This window comes from Aplidium turbinatum, chromosome 9 (assembly GCF_918807975.1).
Source record: "Aplidium turbinatum chromosome 9, kaAplTurb1.1, whole genome shotgun sequence".
Lineage (NCBI taxonomy): Eukaryota > Metazoa > Chordata > Ascidiacea > Aplousobranchia > Polyclinidae > Aplidium > Aplidium turbinatum.
In genome coordinates this window covers 15,910,621-15,929,528 of record NC_137480.1, presented here as the reverse complement: position 1 = coordinate 15,929,528, position 18,908 = coordinate 15,910,621, and the positions used below count along the sequence as shown (strand labels likewise).

Here is an 18,908-nt window from a genome sequence, read left to right as displayed (position 1 = left end):
CAAACCTGAAAAAAAAAGTTGAAATTTGTAGACCAGTGTTATATTTTAAGGTCTTCCTCAGGTGACACAATGGGTTTTAACATCATCAGGCGTTGAAAAGCAAAAACAATTTGATTTCGAAAAATTCAGTCAGACTGTTTATCGCTTTCTAACAGTCGGATTGAGTTTTTTTGTTTCTTGGGTTTTCTCATTTTCAACTGCTTCCCCAAGGCAATGGTATATCATTATGAGTCAAGAAAAGCAAAAAAAAACCTTAGAAAATTTCTGTCACACACTAGCAGTAGCGGTGAACAAAATCTGGAAAATGCGACAAATCAGGCCGCAACTCCAGGTGGCCATGTCTGTGCTTATGCAGTTTTAGATACCTAGCCTACGTCGCGCTGAAGCTCGGAAAATTGAAACTGAAATTTGACCAACTGTGCCTAAGTTGTTAATAGTCATCACAAACGAAAATTAGTTTTATTCTTCCAATATGCATTGCAAAGTCAACTTTTAAAAGCTTTGTTGAGTAGCCCCTACTGAAAGAACACACAACAATGGTTACGCAACACACAGCACTAAATGATATTCCAAAATGCAGGCCTAACTATGTCTGCACAGGAATGTGACATTTCCAAACAATCGCTTAAATGAAGGACAAAGTTAACACAACGCATGTTGCAGTATAACTCAGGGTATATTTTTAACGTGAATGTGAGCAGTAGCGTTTACAGGAGGTACTTTTGGATCAGGGATGATTTCACGGGCCCGGTAACATGAAGAAACCACAGCGTCTTCTTTGGATAGGCTACAGTGCGTTCTTCTTACAAATGCCTTGATTTGGGGCCCATAGATCTCATTGGCACCGAGCCCAAAATATCGTTTCAACGACCCTGAATGTGACCCGACATCGTGACGCTAATTCACAAAACATGAAACAAATGATGAACTTATTTACTGTGATCATCATACGTGCAGCCATTCAAATACGCTTCACGTGGACTCAATGAAAAGTATGTTTTCAACTTTAAGCATAAAACGTAGTTTTTATTGGTGGTGGTCAAGCTGGAGCAAACAAATTTGTCTTTCCTTTTGAAGGGTTCATCTTTTAAACCGAAAAATTTTTGATGCAAAAATATTTGGTAGTAGTATGGATGAATTTATCGTTACAAAGCTGACAAGGAAGAAACAGAGAAATCGGTCATTTGCCTATCCTCTGGTTTAGTTGGTAAAAAAAATTATTATACGGTAATAGATATTATTGCAAACACAGTTAACAAGCTTCAACCAGTATCATTAGTAGGTATCAGAGTAACGTAGGCCAACCTCTTTCGATTTGATGAATCCAATACAATATCTGATATAATGTACGGTACCTTCTTCAAAATACAATATACCTTCGTCAAAAAACTTCCGATCAACCGTCGCGCTATGTTTAACCTACATAGTTTACAAAAAACTATCTTTTGACATTGCGAACAGCCAAACAAGTAACAATGTATCCCTATAGCATCATTCTATGATCCATTTGCGAGGGAATTCGCAACAATCGGCAACTGAATCAGTTTTGATTATAATTTTTACAATTTAATATCATAATTTTTATAAAAAAAATTAAAATAGAAGTAAAAAGAAACGTCACTAAACGATTGAAAACCACTGTTCGCGGAATTAGAGGTAATGTGGTTTTAAATTTTAAGGTTAGGCCTAGGTTATTTATCAAACTTCAACGCACATTTTTGACCCTAAGGAATGATAACCTATATTAATCTCGGACCTTGAGTCCTGTTAAGGTAAAATACATGTATCTAATTATATGTCAGCTGCTTTTCAATCATCTGTCGCTGTAAGAGAAGTCTGCTCTTGACTCAACGAGCGATGATCAGATTTTCCTCCATTGGCACCCGGTTCATTTATTTGGTCATCTGAAGTTGAGTTTTCTTCCAGAACCATCATTGGAACCTTTTCTTCGGGTTTATCACCGTGATCTGGTGAAGGAGTTATGCCGTCTACCTGAAACAAAGTCTTTAAATTTACGTTTCAGGTTTAGATATGAATGATGAAGTCTGATCACGTTCTCGTACTCTGGGCCAAAAAAAGTCTGAAGAATCATTTTCAGTTGTAGCAGTAAATAACCGACTGTGTAGAAATCATATAAGTAGCCTAGAGGTAAACTATAAAGCAAATGAAAGAATATAAAGGATCATATAGGCTAAATGCAATTCTTTAATTACACTGAGTGCGGCCTACATGTTGAAACTATAGACGGGTCCTTGTTGGAATAGGTTGCAATTGATTTTCAATCAATGCCAGAAAATACCAGTAGGTATTGCAATTACTTCTAGAAATCCCTGGAAGAAGGCTATATAAACGCAAAAGAATTTTGTATGGGCTTAAGTTTCAAGCAATATGTATGTACCCTGCGATATACAATCTTTAGACTATGTAATCTAAACAATTAATAAGCTGAACTGAGGAAGTAACTTTGAAAAAGTCGTAAAACTGATCATACGCAAATACGCATGTAAGTGGCCTATTTTGGAGTCACTGCTGTTTTTTTGTTTTTTGTTATTTTTAACCGCTGGGTTGCTCCAAACTTTTGAAATGAAAAATCTGCATTTTTTCAACACGACTTTGGACTTACTTGCCAGTAGCCGTAATCTTCAAACAGAAAAGGAGTTTTTATTTCTTCAAAGAAAGGAATTCTGAGAAAGAACCCAGTAAAAATGCCACTTAAGATGGACATAGCAAGAGTCACGCCCAAGCCAGCTAGTTGCATTTTAGATTGATAAGCAAAATCAAAGTTCTCGTTTTCAGATCTTGGATAAATGACTCTTAACCTGAAAATAATGTACAAGTAGAGTAAAACTAGTGTAACTTGAAATACTCACACACATGGCAAGCACATGTAAATTATCGCTTAGCCTTCGTTATTGCAAAAATATTGACTGTAAAGCAATGTGTTGTAATTCTAAATCGGCGCCTAACAATAAGCTTATTTAAGAAGTCATTTTAAAACAAATTGTCATAACAAAACAATAGTTCTATCTGAATAGCCTACATAAAAGCTTATGCACATTTCCATCAAAAAAAAATGAAGTCTATCGATAAACGCACATAAAACTAGGTTAGCCCACTCTTAAGCATGCACCAGGCTAATTGGCTAATTAGCCTTTGGGTAGCCGTTGATTTTTCAAAAGATTGTTGCAAACCTAAACTAAACTGTTCTTTCAGCACAAAATTCTAAAAGTAATGCATTTCAAGCAACAGGCCTATAGTAGAACTTACTCATCAGAACTGAACGTGCTTATTGTTGAATAGCGGGCGAGTATTATGGCAACAATCGCAGAGAGAATTCCTGGCATGCCATGCAGATTGTTCACTCCGCAGGTATCGTGAAGTTTGAAGTATTTTTGCAGCGCAGGCTAAATATATGATATCGTAAGTTGTAACCGACCAAAGACTAAAGTCGTTCATGCATGATTATGGCGTGATTTGTAGGAAAAGCGACTTCAGTTCAAATTACGACTGTTTTCTGACTACCAGTTTGTTGGTCGAAATGAAACGAAATTCTTTACAAATAACTTTAAAAAAAGCAAGATGAATTTAACAATTAATAATAAATTTACGGTGAAATAAAACGTAAAAGTTTGAAATATTTAGATTTCAAACAGTGCCAGTTTTTATAGCCTTGGCACAGTGATTAAAGTAGGTTGTAGTAAAAAAAAGCATTTAAATCTTTTTTTTTATATTTTGAAATAAATTTTACCTTTCTTGTTCCTTAGGCTACTATGCTACTAGCTTGGTTTAAGTGGCACAAAACAACCAGGTCTATTTCTATTAGTGAGGAAAAGTGTTTGATGAATTACCGTAATATACACGTAACCGGATACTGATATTAATCCAGCGCAACTTCCAACAATTATTGCTCCCAAAGGCCCCAGCTTCAAATTGGCGACCGATCCCACAGCAACACCACCAGCTAAAGTTGCATTTTGAATATGCACCTGAAAACGAATGACCTGTGTCAACCACGAACCAGCTTCTTTCGTTGAAGAAATTTCACACAAATTTTCAACCGTGCGCTTGGGCACCACACTTCAAGGACACGTTTCCATTCAGTGATACCGAGCGAGAGTAGAGTAATTTACAAATGGCAAAACTTCTCCAAGAGGAAACGTCCCTCTGCCAAATTTGATGACCGGATCTGGGTCAGTGGTTCGAAGCCTCTACAAATATGCAAAACAGCCAGGATTAAGCTCTCAAAGAAGCTTTCTAAGTCCCAGAAAACGATTTCCACAATCAATCAATCTTACCATTGAAAATTTTCCTTTTTTGTCCAGAACAGAAGAAAGAGCGAATGTAGTCATTGTCGCAGCTACTAACGATAACAAGGTTGTAATAATTGCTCTTTGTCCCATCATAGTTCCCGCTGCAGGTGCTGCATTGAAGCTGGGCCAAAAAATCCAAAGAAAAAGTGTTCCTGAAGAAGAATTCGATACATGCAGCATCACTATCTGCAGGGCCGTTGACAGGATTTCTCGGGCCCGGTACCAATTTATTTTCGGGTCCCCTTCATCGACAATGTTATGAATATATAGGTTGTGTACAAACTTTTATTGATGTCGTTTAAGCATGGTCATTTAACGAATCTTGCGCAATCTTAAAATGTCTTGAACAGCAAAACTTACTATCTCTATCTAGCGGTTGCTTTTTTGAACTTTTATTTGTCACATGGCGCTAGAGTATTACTTCCCGATTTTATTGGTGTTTCACTGGTCATTTTAGGCTCACCAGAAGAGAATTTACAGCAAAGTTAGTGCAGATAATCAGAAAGTTTTCAATTTGATTTGGGAAAGGTGTTTGGGCCTAGGGCAAACATTTGCTGATTGCTGTAATCTGAAAAGCGGTTTTCTAAAATGGTACAACGTAGACAATTGCATAGACTCAAATAGCTTTGCATTTTGTCTGAAAAGCGGAACTTTGTGAGGTGGCGTAAAAGTGAGGTCATTGTCCAAGTACAACAAAAATAGGTACCGAGATGTTCTTTCATAACTTTTTATGGTGTATATAGTGTTTACACAATTTAATTTATTGTGACGCTCAACAAAGTTTCCAACAACCGTTGTTTCTTGTTAAGCGTAGGCATGAGCTTGATTAAATAGTACAAGATATAGGTAAATGTTGTCCTATACTTGACACAGTTATCGGGAAATAATATGAGATTTGCATGACACCAGGCCTTCAGCTATAATTGCCTTTTCAAATACATTTTTACGTCTAGGAGGGAAAGAGAAAACAGATTTACTAAACTTACCAGAAACATCAAAAGAAAAGCTCTCGGGTATGAATTACAAGTACAAGATTAACACGTCTTTTCTTAAAACACAAATTTTAATCACAACTTTTAGTTTTTTGACAGGAGCTCGTGGTTTGGTGCCATAATGATCAGTGATCACAAGTGCAATGATTGTTCGGGAAATCTAAACCAAGGTGACTTTTTTAATTTGTAGGTTAGACTACAAAGGTTGCAAATCCAGCAAACAAATTTTCCTGATATTAGCCCAATCTGCAGGTGACAAGAGATCAGAAAGTTAAAAAAAAACTACAGTGGAAGTTAAGGAAACTTAGGGTACTATTACCAATCATAGCAAAAATATCAGAATGGTAAACAGATCCTTCGTTGGGGTGATCTTTTAATTCCTTTCGCCAATGGACGATCGAAACAGCAAGTCCAAAGTATGCACCAAATGCATGTATCACAAGTGACCCTCCGATATCGTTGATCTGAAATATACAGCCAAACACACAAACAGTTAGCGGGTTATGTTGGCCTCAAAATATTTTGTAGTGTAGATGGGTTGTTTGAAGTCAAGTCATCTTGCTCAAAAGCAACTATTTTGTGATAGTTACTCCGCTTACGCTGAAATAATTTACAAGTTATTTCATCGTAAATTTACAGCAAAAAAGAAAACGTTTGTCCTTCAAAACGTAAACAAAACAAATTTTTCACAGCGAATCAGGATGTTTCGTATACTTCTGTTTCGAACAGCTCTAGTTTTGCTGCAATCTCCTTCGCGATTTCAATCTCTCTCTCTTTCGTTTGAGACTAAATCAAATTTCAGGGCAGGTGGTGGAGAGCCAGGTGAGTGTAGCTTCGTCCAGCGTTGCTATACCATGCGTTCCATTTGGTGCCTTGTAGATGCGGCATTCGAAAACGACATGGTCAGCAGTTTGTTCCTCCGCGCCGCATTCGCAGGCCAATGAGGGAGCCAGACCCCACATGTGCATGTTGGAATGGAAGCGACCGACTCCGGTTCGGATTCTGTTGAGCTTGACCCAAGTCGGCCGAGGCAGGTCCATACCAGGGGGGCGCGCCACCGGGTGGGGTATAAAACCATGTAGTTTGGTGTCGGTGGCGCACCACGCTGCTTTCCAAGTATCTTCCATGAAGTGTGCTGCGCTGATGGCATGATCGCTGAATGGATGTAGTAATTCAACAGCAGCTGGCACAAAGGGGTGTCTTGACTTTAGTTGCCGGGGGGGATTCCTGAGGTGGGATGGTAAGTTTTGCATGAAGCAAGAGGTTAGGATCCCCCGCCCGGCGAGCCAGGTGTATGATGGCTCCCTTTCAGCGGAGCTCAGCAGGTTGGATGCCTGCAAGGATTGGTAAATACTCCGTTGGAGTTGGGCGCAGGCATCCAGTCACAGTTCGCAATGCGTCGTTGATTGGGCTGTCGATGAGGCGGGTGTGGGCACTGCGGCACCAGGCAGGGGCGCAGTATTCAGCAGTGGAGTGAACCAGAGCCAGGGTTGCAGTGCGCAAGGTGTCAGCACCTGCAACCCAAGTTGTGCCTGCCAGACGTCTCAGCAGGGCGACGCGAGATGTCAGCTTTTTTGCGTAGTGACTGTAAATGGTGACGGTATGTGAGTGACCTATAAAGTGTAACCCCAAGGCATGTTGGTTCTGGGCAGGACGGCAGAATTTTGCCGTTAACGGTCACTTTCAGGACACGTTTTGCCTCCCTGTTGTTGAGATCGAAGGCTGCCGTCACAGTTTTACTTTCGCTGAGCTTCAGTTTCCATTGATGAAGGTATCCAGATATAGTCGTCATGTCTTGGCTCAAGGTCGTTTGTAATGACTGTCAGTCTTTCGCAGTGTACAAGATGGCCAAGTCATCAGCATATGCATATTTGTCAGATGTTGTTGATGGTAGGTCGTGCGTATAAACGTTGAAAAGGAGGGGAGCCAAGACTGATTCCTGTGGGACACCGTTTTTGAGTCGCCGCAGTCTACTTGATTTTCCGCTTCCGGTGGTAAGGGTAAAACTCCTGTTGTGGATGAGTTCCATGATCATTTTGACCATGTGCTTGTCAGAGAGTAGGCGGAGTAGCTTGTAGACTAGGCCACGGTGCCAAACAGTGTCATAGCTTGCTGTTAGGTCGATAAAAACAGCCCCCGCTTTTTTTTTTGCCGAGAAACTCTCCTCAATATCCTGAGTAAATTTGCGGTAAAACAAAGATATAGCGTGCGAGATAACAATTTTTCCTCGTTTGCTTTTCAGCAATTATACACAAGCTATCTAGGCTACACTAGACTACTTGCACAACATACCTTTAATTTGTCGATAATAATGAATTCATTGAGGGAATAGAACACCACTTCCAAAATCGCCATAACTATGAGTTGCACTGGGCTGAGAACGCCAAGGACAGCTCCAAAAGAAATAAGAATCGCACCACATGCAAAGTCGGCATTGAGCAAGCTTCATGCATAAAAACATACAAAATTACAATATAGGTACCGGTAATAATATATAATACGTAAACTTTATAGGTTATTAAGAATTTTCGAACGCAATTTTAGACGAAACAAAATGCTGTTTGTTGAATGCCCATGAAAAAAAAAGAAATTATTCCCAACAAACTCCTTAATTTAAAGCGAAACCTAGATAATGAAATTTCACGTCTTTGCGGAAACAGAATTAGGAAGCGTTTTTCTTACACTTCTGCTCGACACTGACACACAGTAATACAAAGTAACCATTGTTTTGGATAAATATTCTAATGATTTCTATATGAAAATCAAATAGAATATTTGCTACACACCAAACACGCGTTTGTTGATACAAGTTAATTAATTATATATATATCTGTGGTGAGCAGGTTTGACGAATTGTCGGCTTCGTTTCGTATCTGAGAGAACATTCATAGAAGACAAGGACGCAGCCGATGGGGGACTATGACATAGAAACCAGCTTGTAGTGTAAATGCACTTCTGCCTTGAGACACTGCGCAATGGTAATTACGCGCACTGTGCGCGTACCTGTTGTTGGGCGCAGCAAGGACTGTAACATGGGCGGTGACTGAAGTGTTCGTGATTCATTGGAGACCAACACAACATGGTGTCAGAAGTGGGATTCGAACCCTCGACTCCATTCGAGACCAACACACAGTCAAAATTTCTCTTAGATTTTGCTTTTGCGTCACAAATACGTCATTTGCATTGAAAGTGTTTAATGGGCCCATTTCACGTATGCTATCTGACATGAATCTGAAGTTACACCATTGGTGGTAATCTGATCTATTTCAAAAACTTAAATCTGGTTTGTGATAATTGTTAGCTCAGGCAAAATCGTTCTATGTGTCAATATTAGTTTTCTTCCGTAAAACTGATTACACAGAGCTCGGAAAACAAGTCGGTTCGGTTTCTTAACCGCCCCAGCTTAAATACCTAACGGCAACGTTAAACAAAGGATGACAAAATGCAAATTTGGCAACTAGGTTCGTCTTCGTTAACGCATGTCAAACCTCTTAAAGGTCGTATGATATATTTAGCAATAAAATGAAACAAGATTTGATAAAAGCCTTGGATAAGATATTTTGCAGCTTACTCAGTGGCGGATTTTGGGGATGGCGCCTGGTGACGCTAGCTACTCTAACGAAATTGAGAAGAAAAAAAATGCAACTTTTTATATATGAACCAGATTCATGCAGGTTTTACTAGTGTAGCTACTTAATAAAAAATGCAATTTTTATACAAGTAACAATAGGATATGAAAAGAATTCTCGCTCGTTTTGTTACTTCAGCTATATTACTTAGCAAAAACGCAATTTTTTCAGCTGCATCCGAAATAATGCAATTTTTATACAGGCTATAGGCCTAAAACAAATTTTAGCACGTTTTGCTAGCCAAGCTACATTAGTTTGACCTTATAACAATACTACAAAGTGTCGCAAGATTTAATTATTCGACACGTAGCAATGGGATCATTGTGACCTATGGTAAAAAAGAAAGCTTGCCAAAATCGATATCTCTTATCCAACCTTAAACGCTGCGGTTTGTTGTGCCACCCAACGTATTTAAAAGTTGGTTTTAATTGCCTAAAATTATTTGGTTTTCAAACTTGGTAAATAAACAAATTACTCAAATAAATCGTTTAAAAAGTTAACTTCAAAAAGTAAGACCTAAAGTCTGCAACCTAATTTGACATTGCGGTCGCCAACTGAACAGCTTGCCATTTGTCCCCATCATTTCTGTATTGTTGTAAAAAAACAAAAACAATCACATTCGAGCCCTGTTGAGCTATCATTTTTATAAATGCCAAATAAAATTCTATTACTTTTGGTTGGCCTACACTGTGAAATTGTGAAAATATCACATAGCATTTTTCTGTGCATTTATTGCTCAACAGAAGCAACCCTTTTCTTGAGGCGTTGTGCTAAGGGCAAATATCAAATGTGAGTAGGCATTTGAGCAGGCAACTCAACACACTTCTAACAAGGTGGAAAACAAATTTAAAAAAGAATAGAACAAGGATAAGCAAAGAAAAAATGATTAATCGTTGTAGGCCTATGTTACACCAAAGAAAGTGAGAGAGAGAGCTAAATACTATTGGTGTTGAAGGTTTAATGAAGCAAATCAATTTCAAGTTGATTAAATTGACAAAATATACGCGTGTAATTTGTGGTGCTGGACAAAGATGCTGAATGTACGAACAGCAAAAGTAACAAAAAAAAAGAAAATTTAAGCCAAATTAAATAGGTTTCTGAAAGGTAGAATTGACAGGCAAACATTTTCGTATTTTGGTCACGGAATGAGAAATCTCTGGAAAATAACTATTGCTTCCTTTGGTCAGCGGAAAAAAGGAAGGTGCCATCCACCAGCTGGCTCCACACAATAACGAATGGTAACGAGATAAACATGGCTGCCTTGGAGGAAGTTGCGACTTGCGAGGGATGGAGATTCATGGAAAGCGATTAGTCCTAGAGTGACTGAAAATCGAAACACACTAAATCAGTGAAGAGCAACGTGGTCCACGTGGACCATAAATGGTCCACAGAGAATTTTCGGTGGTCCACGGATAAAATAATTCAAGACACACAAATTGAAAAATCTGTTTCAAAAGAAAAACACGTCTTTATTCAAGAATTTAGAAATCAGTAATCCTTCAGAAAATTGTATAAACGCTTGTTACCACCATTTGGAAGGTCTCCATGAAGACTCTTAGAGATGGTTTAAAGACATTCTGGAAAAAGATATCTCAGAATGGGTTCTTGATCTTTCAAACTTTGGACCAAATGAAAATATTGATAAAAAAATAGCTGTTAGACATGAAAGAAAATGTTCAGCTTATTACAAAAATAAAAAGGGAAGGTGTCTTTGGTTATACTGAAATAATGAACTCCAATCCACAGATTTACGAAATTGTACAATCTTTCATCATATCCTTTCCAACAACATGGCTAGTTGAGGCTGGATTTTCTGTTATTAATGACATTTTTTGTAAAAAAAGAAACCGACTTGATATTAATAAGCGTGGTACAGTAAGATTAAGATTGAATCAAACTTTTACTTGTAATTATGACTTAATGTGTGACAAACATCAAGAACAAGGCAGTCACTGACGTAAAATTTTATGATATTTGGTCCATTGTTACTTATAAATATTTGGTTAAATTTATTACTTATAAATATGTTGTTTTTCTAAAAGCCACAATTATAAATCTGATATACAAAAATGGTTATGGTCCACAGAGATTTCTAAAAAAAAATTATGGTCCACAGTCACAAAAAGGTTGCTCATCACTGCACTAAATGGATAAGAATAAAAAAAATTAACATACCTCAATAGTAAAAGCACATTGTACCTCAAGTCGAGGGCTAATTGAAGGGAGAACCTGGTTACCAGCCCTTTTGATGCGAACCATTAGTTCAGGGGTAACTTCATCAGGGGTGCACTTACCACTAAGGGGCGTGAAACCTATTTCCAGGGGGTGGGGGAATGCTGAATCATTAAGGTTAGTTATAAAATGACTTAACAAGTTATGTTTGTTGTCAATCTCTCTTTCCGCATCACAGCGCAAAGAGAGATTGAGCAATCCCAATAATTCGTACTCAACATGTGTGTGTAACATGTTTCGCTTACATGTGTGCTTGTGAGTTTAGGAACCTAAGAATTTTTAGCCTAGAACGAGTTTTGGAGCCTTTGTTTCACTAATCAGTTCTTCAAACAGTAGCATGAGCTGAGCTACATTTCTTTCAAACGTGTATGGAAATATCAATGTTCCTGTAACTTGCAAACAAGAAATACAGTAACAAAGCTTGTTCAAAAAGTTGCTTTCTCATCCGGTTCAAATTTACTTAAAGCATATCGAAATGTTTACTATTCAATTTTTATTCGGTTCATGTATAAATGATACATTGGTGATGAAATTTTTTTTCTTCTGTTTTGTAACATCAATCCTAGATCGATATTTTTGAGTGTCGTTATATAAGTTGTTTATGTTTTCTTTCAAATTAATCTTTGCTATACCTTTTTTACAAATAATCAATCTTTTCTATAGCTTTTTAACATGACCAAGCTTATAATATTAATTAATAGTGTACATTCATTTTTATATACCGATATATCAACCGCAAACACACGTTTCCTTTGGACCAAACTGTTACTCGGAAGACATTCTTCGTAATAACAGTGATTAATCTCATGCTTCTGAAATATTTTCTACATTTCATGGGATGTCGCCAGCTCAATTCAAACTCTTATTCAGGTAGAAACGTTGTCGTTTTTGCAGTGTTTCACGCTCGCCAAACGTTAAAATGATATTGAAAATGGCAACTTTTGCTGGTTGCGAATGTCACAAAACAACAATTTCAAACACTTACTTTTGTGGGATTTCTGTGCAGTGAAAAAAACTCCATTGCCTTTAATTGCGTAAATGACCAACGCAAAACAAGATCCAAACAAACTTAAAAAATAAGCCATAGCTTACCCAGTAGGTAAACAAGTTGTTTTTATAAACTGCATTCGTTTTAATTATTGGAATTGCTTTTCTTAGAACACAAAATTTGATCGATATGTTTTTCCAAGTTAAGTAAAAGGCTGAGTAGGCTCTTATGCTTTTCCATTTAAAGTTTTTGTGTTATTGCGCCTCAAAAACGTGAACGGAAAAGAGTTTTTTGGAAAACAAAAACAATATTTCCACATTCGCAAGCTGGGATTTTTTGTCTTTTGCAAGCTCACATACCTTGCGGCTACAAATGTGAAATAAGTTAGCAAAAAACTGAAAAAGGTCTTCAAAGCATGTTGTTATGAATAGTGATTGAATTTGATGTAAATGTAATTTATATGTAGCCTAATTGTGTGCATTGTATGTGCAAACTGGATAAACAAACAATGGCTGCTCGACACCTGCCCCAACATCCAGCCCCAGTAAGGACACACTGCCCCAAGGGTGATAATAAGCCCATGGACTTCCAGACTAGCAAAGAACGGTCCACACGAAGAAAATAAGGTTCAGCATACTCACTTGTCCAAACTCAAATTAATCTTTCCATCTTCAAAACCTTCGGTGGCAAGAAATCCGCGAATTAAAATTGCCCACTGCATGACAAAGGCTGCTAGCATAAAGTTGAAACCCACAGAGCCGTAACCGTATCGTTTTAAGAATGTCATCAAAAACCCAAAACCAACAAGAATCATGACATGAACATCTTGAAACACTGCAAAACAATCAAACAAACCAACCTAAACATACTGTAAAAGAAGCACTTATTTATGACGCTATTCACACTGAACGATGGGCTATCACACTATCAGCATACTAGAAGATCGTTGATCGAATTTTGTAACAAATTGAAACTCAATTGGTCTAATCGACATTTCACACAAACCCACTTGGATATAGTTCGTTGAAGTGTTTTTCATTTCCAGTGCTATTATGACTTAGGGCTCCTGAATCGTCATCGTACTCTACAAACACCCCAAACAAGATGATGAAGAGAATTTGAGGACAAACGAGAAAAGCAGTAAATTTTCCACGCATCTGCAAAAACAAAGTTTAAAAATTCAAACATTAGTTTGATCAAACCTAAAGTAGCCTAGGCAGAAAGACAGTTGAGAAATTAAGTTAATGATATAATAATGTTTATAGTTTTATATACTGTATTGTCGTTCTACAACCTGCTAAGGTTTTTTAGAGACAGAGCCCATGTTTAACTGTGTTATGCAAGAACGAATACAATCGGTACCATTTTTAAAGTCAGCGGTTTGACCAGACCTTGAAACGGAATCATCTCAGACCTACCAGCACTGGAACCGAAGGCGATAATCAGGGCCTCCAAGAGCCCTGCTGGGCCCCGGTGCAGATGTTGCTGCCGGGCCCCCCAGCGCGACATGTCGCGTGATATCTCACCAATCACAAGCAAAATTTGCGGTGCGCGTTCTTACAAAGGATAAATTAGGTTAAAGTATTAACACTCCATTATTTCACAAACAATGCACTAATTGTAAATATAACTTCAAATTCACAGATACACACTAGTTATACACAAAGATAAAATGCTGTAAAATGGTAAAACACTACATAGTGTAAATATAGCCTCAATAGCGTTGTCAGATATGGAATTCTGCCGTAATTTGAGGAAAAGTTTATAACTGTTGAAAACAAAAACTTGTATTTTGGATATTTTTTTTAGTCCTGGGCAAAGATCAAAACCCTAACCTTTCCTAACTCTAGCCCTTCCTAACTCTGGCAACATCTGATTGTAACCATGGCAACAAGTGGGTAAAATCAGCTATTTCGAAGATAAAAATTGCAATACTATCCGACATGGCTGACATAGCATTGCATATGTGTGCTTACAGCTTTACATTAACATACAATACCATTTCTGACCTCGAAATCTGCAGAGACTAGGGCAGCAAACTTAGGATGAATGCATTGCTATTGTTCATGGCATTAAGAAATACCAACTTCAATATAAGAAATACCAGCTTCATATAAGAAATACCAACTTCAAAATATTAAAAAAATTGTATGCAAAATTGACCTTAACACGCAAATTTAAACATTTTATTGCCCCCCTGAACGCAAAAAAATGAAAATATTGTTGTTCTAAAAGAGGGCATAGGCTACCCATGAAGGGGCCCATTCAAAATACAAAACTAATATTCATATAAAAAACAATATTTTATGCAAAATCGACCTGGGCATGCAAATTTAAACATTTTGTCGTGCCCCCCTAAACTCAAAAAATTGAGAATTCTGTAATTTAAAAAAGGGCATAGCCTAGGCTACCCATAAGGGGGCCCCATTTGACATACGGAACTAATATAAAAACAATATTTTATGCAAAATCGTTGAAATTAATCTTTTAGTTGCGTGAATTTAGACATTTTGTCGGGCCCCCTTGAACTCACCGGGCCCCGGTGCGATGCACCGGTTGTCCCCCCCTCTTGTGGGCTCTGGCGGTAACCACTCGGCCACAGAGCTGGTGAGAAATTAAGTCGAATGGTGTTGCCAGCATGATGCTTGCCAAGATAGCCTGTAGACCTCACCTTCCTCAATAATCGAAAAAGCATAACGCGTTTAAAGCGATATCGACGCTCTTATTAAATACACAGCGAGCTCAATGATTGCGTCCACTGCGCAGTGGCCGAGTAGTTTCGCCTCGGCTCAGGCAGATCTGACATCGATTCCAGGTCGTGCCAAACCGAAGACTTTAAAATTGTTCCCGATTGTGTTCTTTCTTGCATAACGCAGTGAAAAAAAGTCGAGTAACAATGCGATGATATAATAAACCTGATACAAAATTAAACATGCGCCCTGTCGCTAAAAAACCTTAGCTGTTGTAGAGCGACAATAAATAAACCCATAACATTATTATTATTATTACTACTGCGCAGTGCAACAGAAAGAGTGCAGCTGTAATAAAATTCCGCTAAAATCCCTACTTGAAAGCCCATGATTTTATTTTTCATGTGATAATTTGAGTTAACTATTTAACAATAAACAACTAGAATAGCATTCCCTATTTCCATGAGTTAACCCGAGGGCGATGCCGTCAGCACCTCCTAAACTCTATCGACCAAACTATTAAGCCAATTTGCAGATATCGAATCGTTCGTTTAATTTACTTCATAATAAAAAAGTTTCGAAAAGAGCGTTTACAACATCACGTGGTTACTGCAGCGACCTGCAGCAGTGCCGGTCTTTGGGGTGTGCAAACCGTGCGATCGCACATGGCCCGCAAATTAGGGGGAGCCGCAATTTACTCAGAAAATGCAGTAATTTTTGTCATTTCCAATGGAAAAAATTCAATTTGATTCACAAGCAAAATTTTGTTGAACATGCTCTCAGAATGCACCAAATTCAAAGTAATTTTTCAAAATTTTCTGCGGGAGGCCCCCCAGACCCTCCATCAAACCCCCCTCCTCTTTCAAAATACCTAGTTACGCTACTCAATTGGATCATTGTCAATGGGGCCCGCAAAGCGTATTCCGCACAGGACCCGAAATACCCTAAGACTGGCACTGCTGCCTGCAGATTATAAGTACGCATGCCATTGGCATTGCAGCAACTGCAAAGCCAAGCTTTGAATAACGCTGATATTTAATAGCTAAAACATTCTTTTAAACTAACACATTTAATAACAATTTCAACAAATAAAATATACGGCAGTTGCTCTTTCGTTATTGAACACATAAAAAATATGTTAAGCTCATTAACCACATTTTTTGCAACGTAGTCTATATGCGTAGTCAGCGATTACGCATGCTGTCCAAAACAATGTAAAGCTGATGATGACACATTGCTTTGAGCAATATTTTTAATTGCACCTCATCTGTTTATACCTCATGTGCAACATTGATTTTTCAACTATGTGGTGAAGAATACAACGCACATTTTTGAGAGAATGAAACGCACAATATTAAAAAAAATGTTTTCCTAAATCAAAGGAAATGTACGTAGGCTATACTGTATATAAGTATAGTGTAGCTGGTGGCCCAATCAATGTGTTTCAGCATATCATTTGTTGAAAAATTAGTGTTTTTTTTTGTAAAAGCAATTGAAGCTAGAGTAAAGTATGTTTTTTTGTAGTTTATTTTATTGTGGTTCACACACCGTACATGAAATGTACTACAAACGAAATGCAACCAAGCAGGGAACAAAGCATTGTGTGCACTGGATAACCAAATGAAGCAGAAAGGTCTTTTTTGAATCGATTACCCTGCGCTAACATATTTTTTTGTTTCTGGCTTTGTTTTACTTTGCTAAAGTTTAAGCAGAAAACTCATTATTCACTCTTGCGTCATATGTTTCGTTCTCATCACATTTGTTGTTTTTGATTTCAGGTATCAAGTTCATATTTGCGCGTTGATTTGTTAGCAAGAGCTTTGATTGGTTGAAACAGTGGGCGAAACGACATCACGCGTTTTTCAAAGAAAATTTTAATCTGTTTTTGAACAAGAAAATCTTTTGAAGCTAATTTTGCTCAAAAAATGACAAACAAAATATCAACTTTTTCTTTGGTCAGTTTTTTTGTTTAAAAAGGGCCGAGTCCATTCTTTCAAAGTTATATTATAATACTCTTGCATTCAGGAAGCATGTTGTACCTGATATAGTTTAAGGGAGAAACTTTGATGAGTAGAAAGGCTGTGAAACAAAGTGTAAACGTATTTACACTTTTGGTATCATTTTAGGTGAAAAAACTCAAGCAGCCAAAAGCTTGTTAAAAGCTGTTAGAAACGAATTGTTTTTGATGAAAAGGCAACAAAATTCTTCACACAAATAATTGACTAAAACAACTTAAAACGAAGAAAGAATTTTTAGTTGAAATGAAAGAAAGCATTATGAAATGACATTTTGAATATTTTTTCTATCCACTGAATTAGTGTATGAGCAGCCTATCATTTGCAAACCCCCTGCAATGACCACATGAAGTCGTCGTGTTCATTTAATTGCATAAAAATAACTACAGCCGTGGACGTCGCTGAAGCATAGCATAGCGTAAAATAGCCTATGTTGCGTGATATTTCATTTTTGCACAAACCACGCGTGATTATCTTTTGCTTTCAACATTCTGTTTCAAAATACCAACAAAGAAGCCAACCGCCTTTTTACTCCTTCCTTTTCAAACGAAATCTTTAAATTGTTCAAATTCTTGACTTCAGACTTTGCTTTTGCTTTAAAACAATGACGCATTGTAGCTGAACTTTAGTTTAAAGTACGGCTGTCTTCTTTGGGCGTGGTGGACATATTTGTCTTTTACGTGACCCAACTGTTGGCCACGACATTTAGTCGAACAACAGTTAGACGAACGACAGCGGAATTCAGGATAATGGCGTTCAAGAAGATTGGGGATTGTTGGATTTAAAAAATTTTGAAAATTGCGGATAACTGGGGCATTTGGAATTTTAGGAGGTTTTTGTTAATTTTAGAAGGGGTTGTTGGAATTTCAGAAACTTTTTTTTTTAGGTATTTGGAGATTGGGGACTAACCCCAACCCCTAAAATTCCAAATTACAACTCCACTCCCTCTAAATCTCACATCACAATTCCCCAAGCTTCCCAATCTCCAAACATTTCAATCTTCCTGTCATTCGATCATCCGCACTTCGACCAACTGTCGTATGCTACGTCTGAGTCTAACTTTAGATGCAAAACTAGCAGATTTCGTTATAAAATTGCTTAAATTAATTAGGCTTCAGTAATGCTCCTGACAGCAAAATCCGCATTTTTACATTGATTTAATGTCTGCAGGCGTTGAATCATTGTAAAAACGACGGATTGTGCTGTCTGGGACAGCAATGTATTGTTAAGTGTCAAAACAGAAAACACTGAAGTCTATTGTTTTCAATTCTTGCTACATTCAGCTGCCAAACACCAAGCAAAGCGTTAGTCATGGACTTCTAAATAGTAGCATCTGGACTGGAAACTCAGTGGGCAACAGGAGGCCAAACAGTTGGTACCGGTACAACAGTTGGCCAACAGCCAAGTAACTAACCCTGTTGGCCCACTGAATCTATTTTATACAAATCACCAGGTTTCGCAAATCAATTACCGTTATTTCTGATGAATGCAAAAATGACAAAATAATACCCTCGGGCGTATACGATTAAACTACGGCACAGTTGGGGAGCTGATAAAAAACTGCGATGAGTAGCCTAATGATGATAAAACAACGACGAGGTTCCAAAACTTAACTTGTAGCCTATTGTGACAAGCCTACTTAGGTCTGCGAGAATTAAAGTTTAACGCGATGTTGCCAGCAGCCTATAACAGGAAAGCTATCTGAACTCTGTGGAAAACACAGATCACGTAGCATTTCGAACCCAGATGTACCAGTAGCTGCAGGTAGAACGCGTTGCGGTGTCATTCAAAACATCTGTTCAATCTCATCAATGCTTTTTAAACACTTCTAACGTAAGAATAGAATTGCACTATTGCAAAAAGTTATAGACTGCATTTGCAATCTTTTCGTATCACTAATTGTATTCCACAACACAATGTTTCACACTAACTTTTGATAATTACACCACAGTTTACATGTAAAAAAACGCAAACACTTACTTTAATTTCTGTCCAGTTACCTGGTTGTTTCACGGCAGAAAGATTTCCAGGCAAACGAAACCATAGTTCAAA

At 37.8% G+C, this 18,908-nt stretch overlaps 1 protein-coding gene across 1 annotated transcript; it reads right to left on the bottom strand.

The window, feature by feature from the left end:
- Positions 1-445: 445 nt before the first annotated feature.
- On the bottom strand, positions 446-18,878 carry LOC145777053 (ammonium transporter Rh type B-B-like). The gene is made up of 10 exons (XM_082588332.1): positions 18,837-18,878; positions 13,161-13,308; positions 12,793-12,985; positions 7,595-7,745; positions 5,622-5,766; positions 4,296-4,462; positions 3,849-3,986; positions 3,268-3,404; positions 2,624-2,819; positions 446-1,992 (listed from the first exon to the last, which is right to left on the bottom strand). Exons 2-10 carry the CDS (start codon positions 13,306-13,308, stop codon positions 1,810-1,812), a joined length of 1,458 nt encoding a protein of 485 aa, XP_082444458.1. The 5' UTR covers positions 18,837-18,878; the 3' UTR covers positions 446-1,809.
- Between the last annotated feature and the right edge of the window lie 30 nt (positions 18,879-18,908).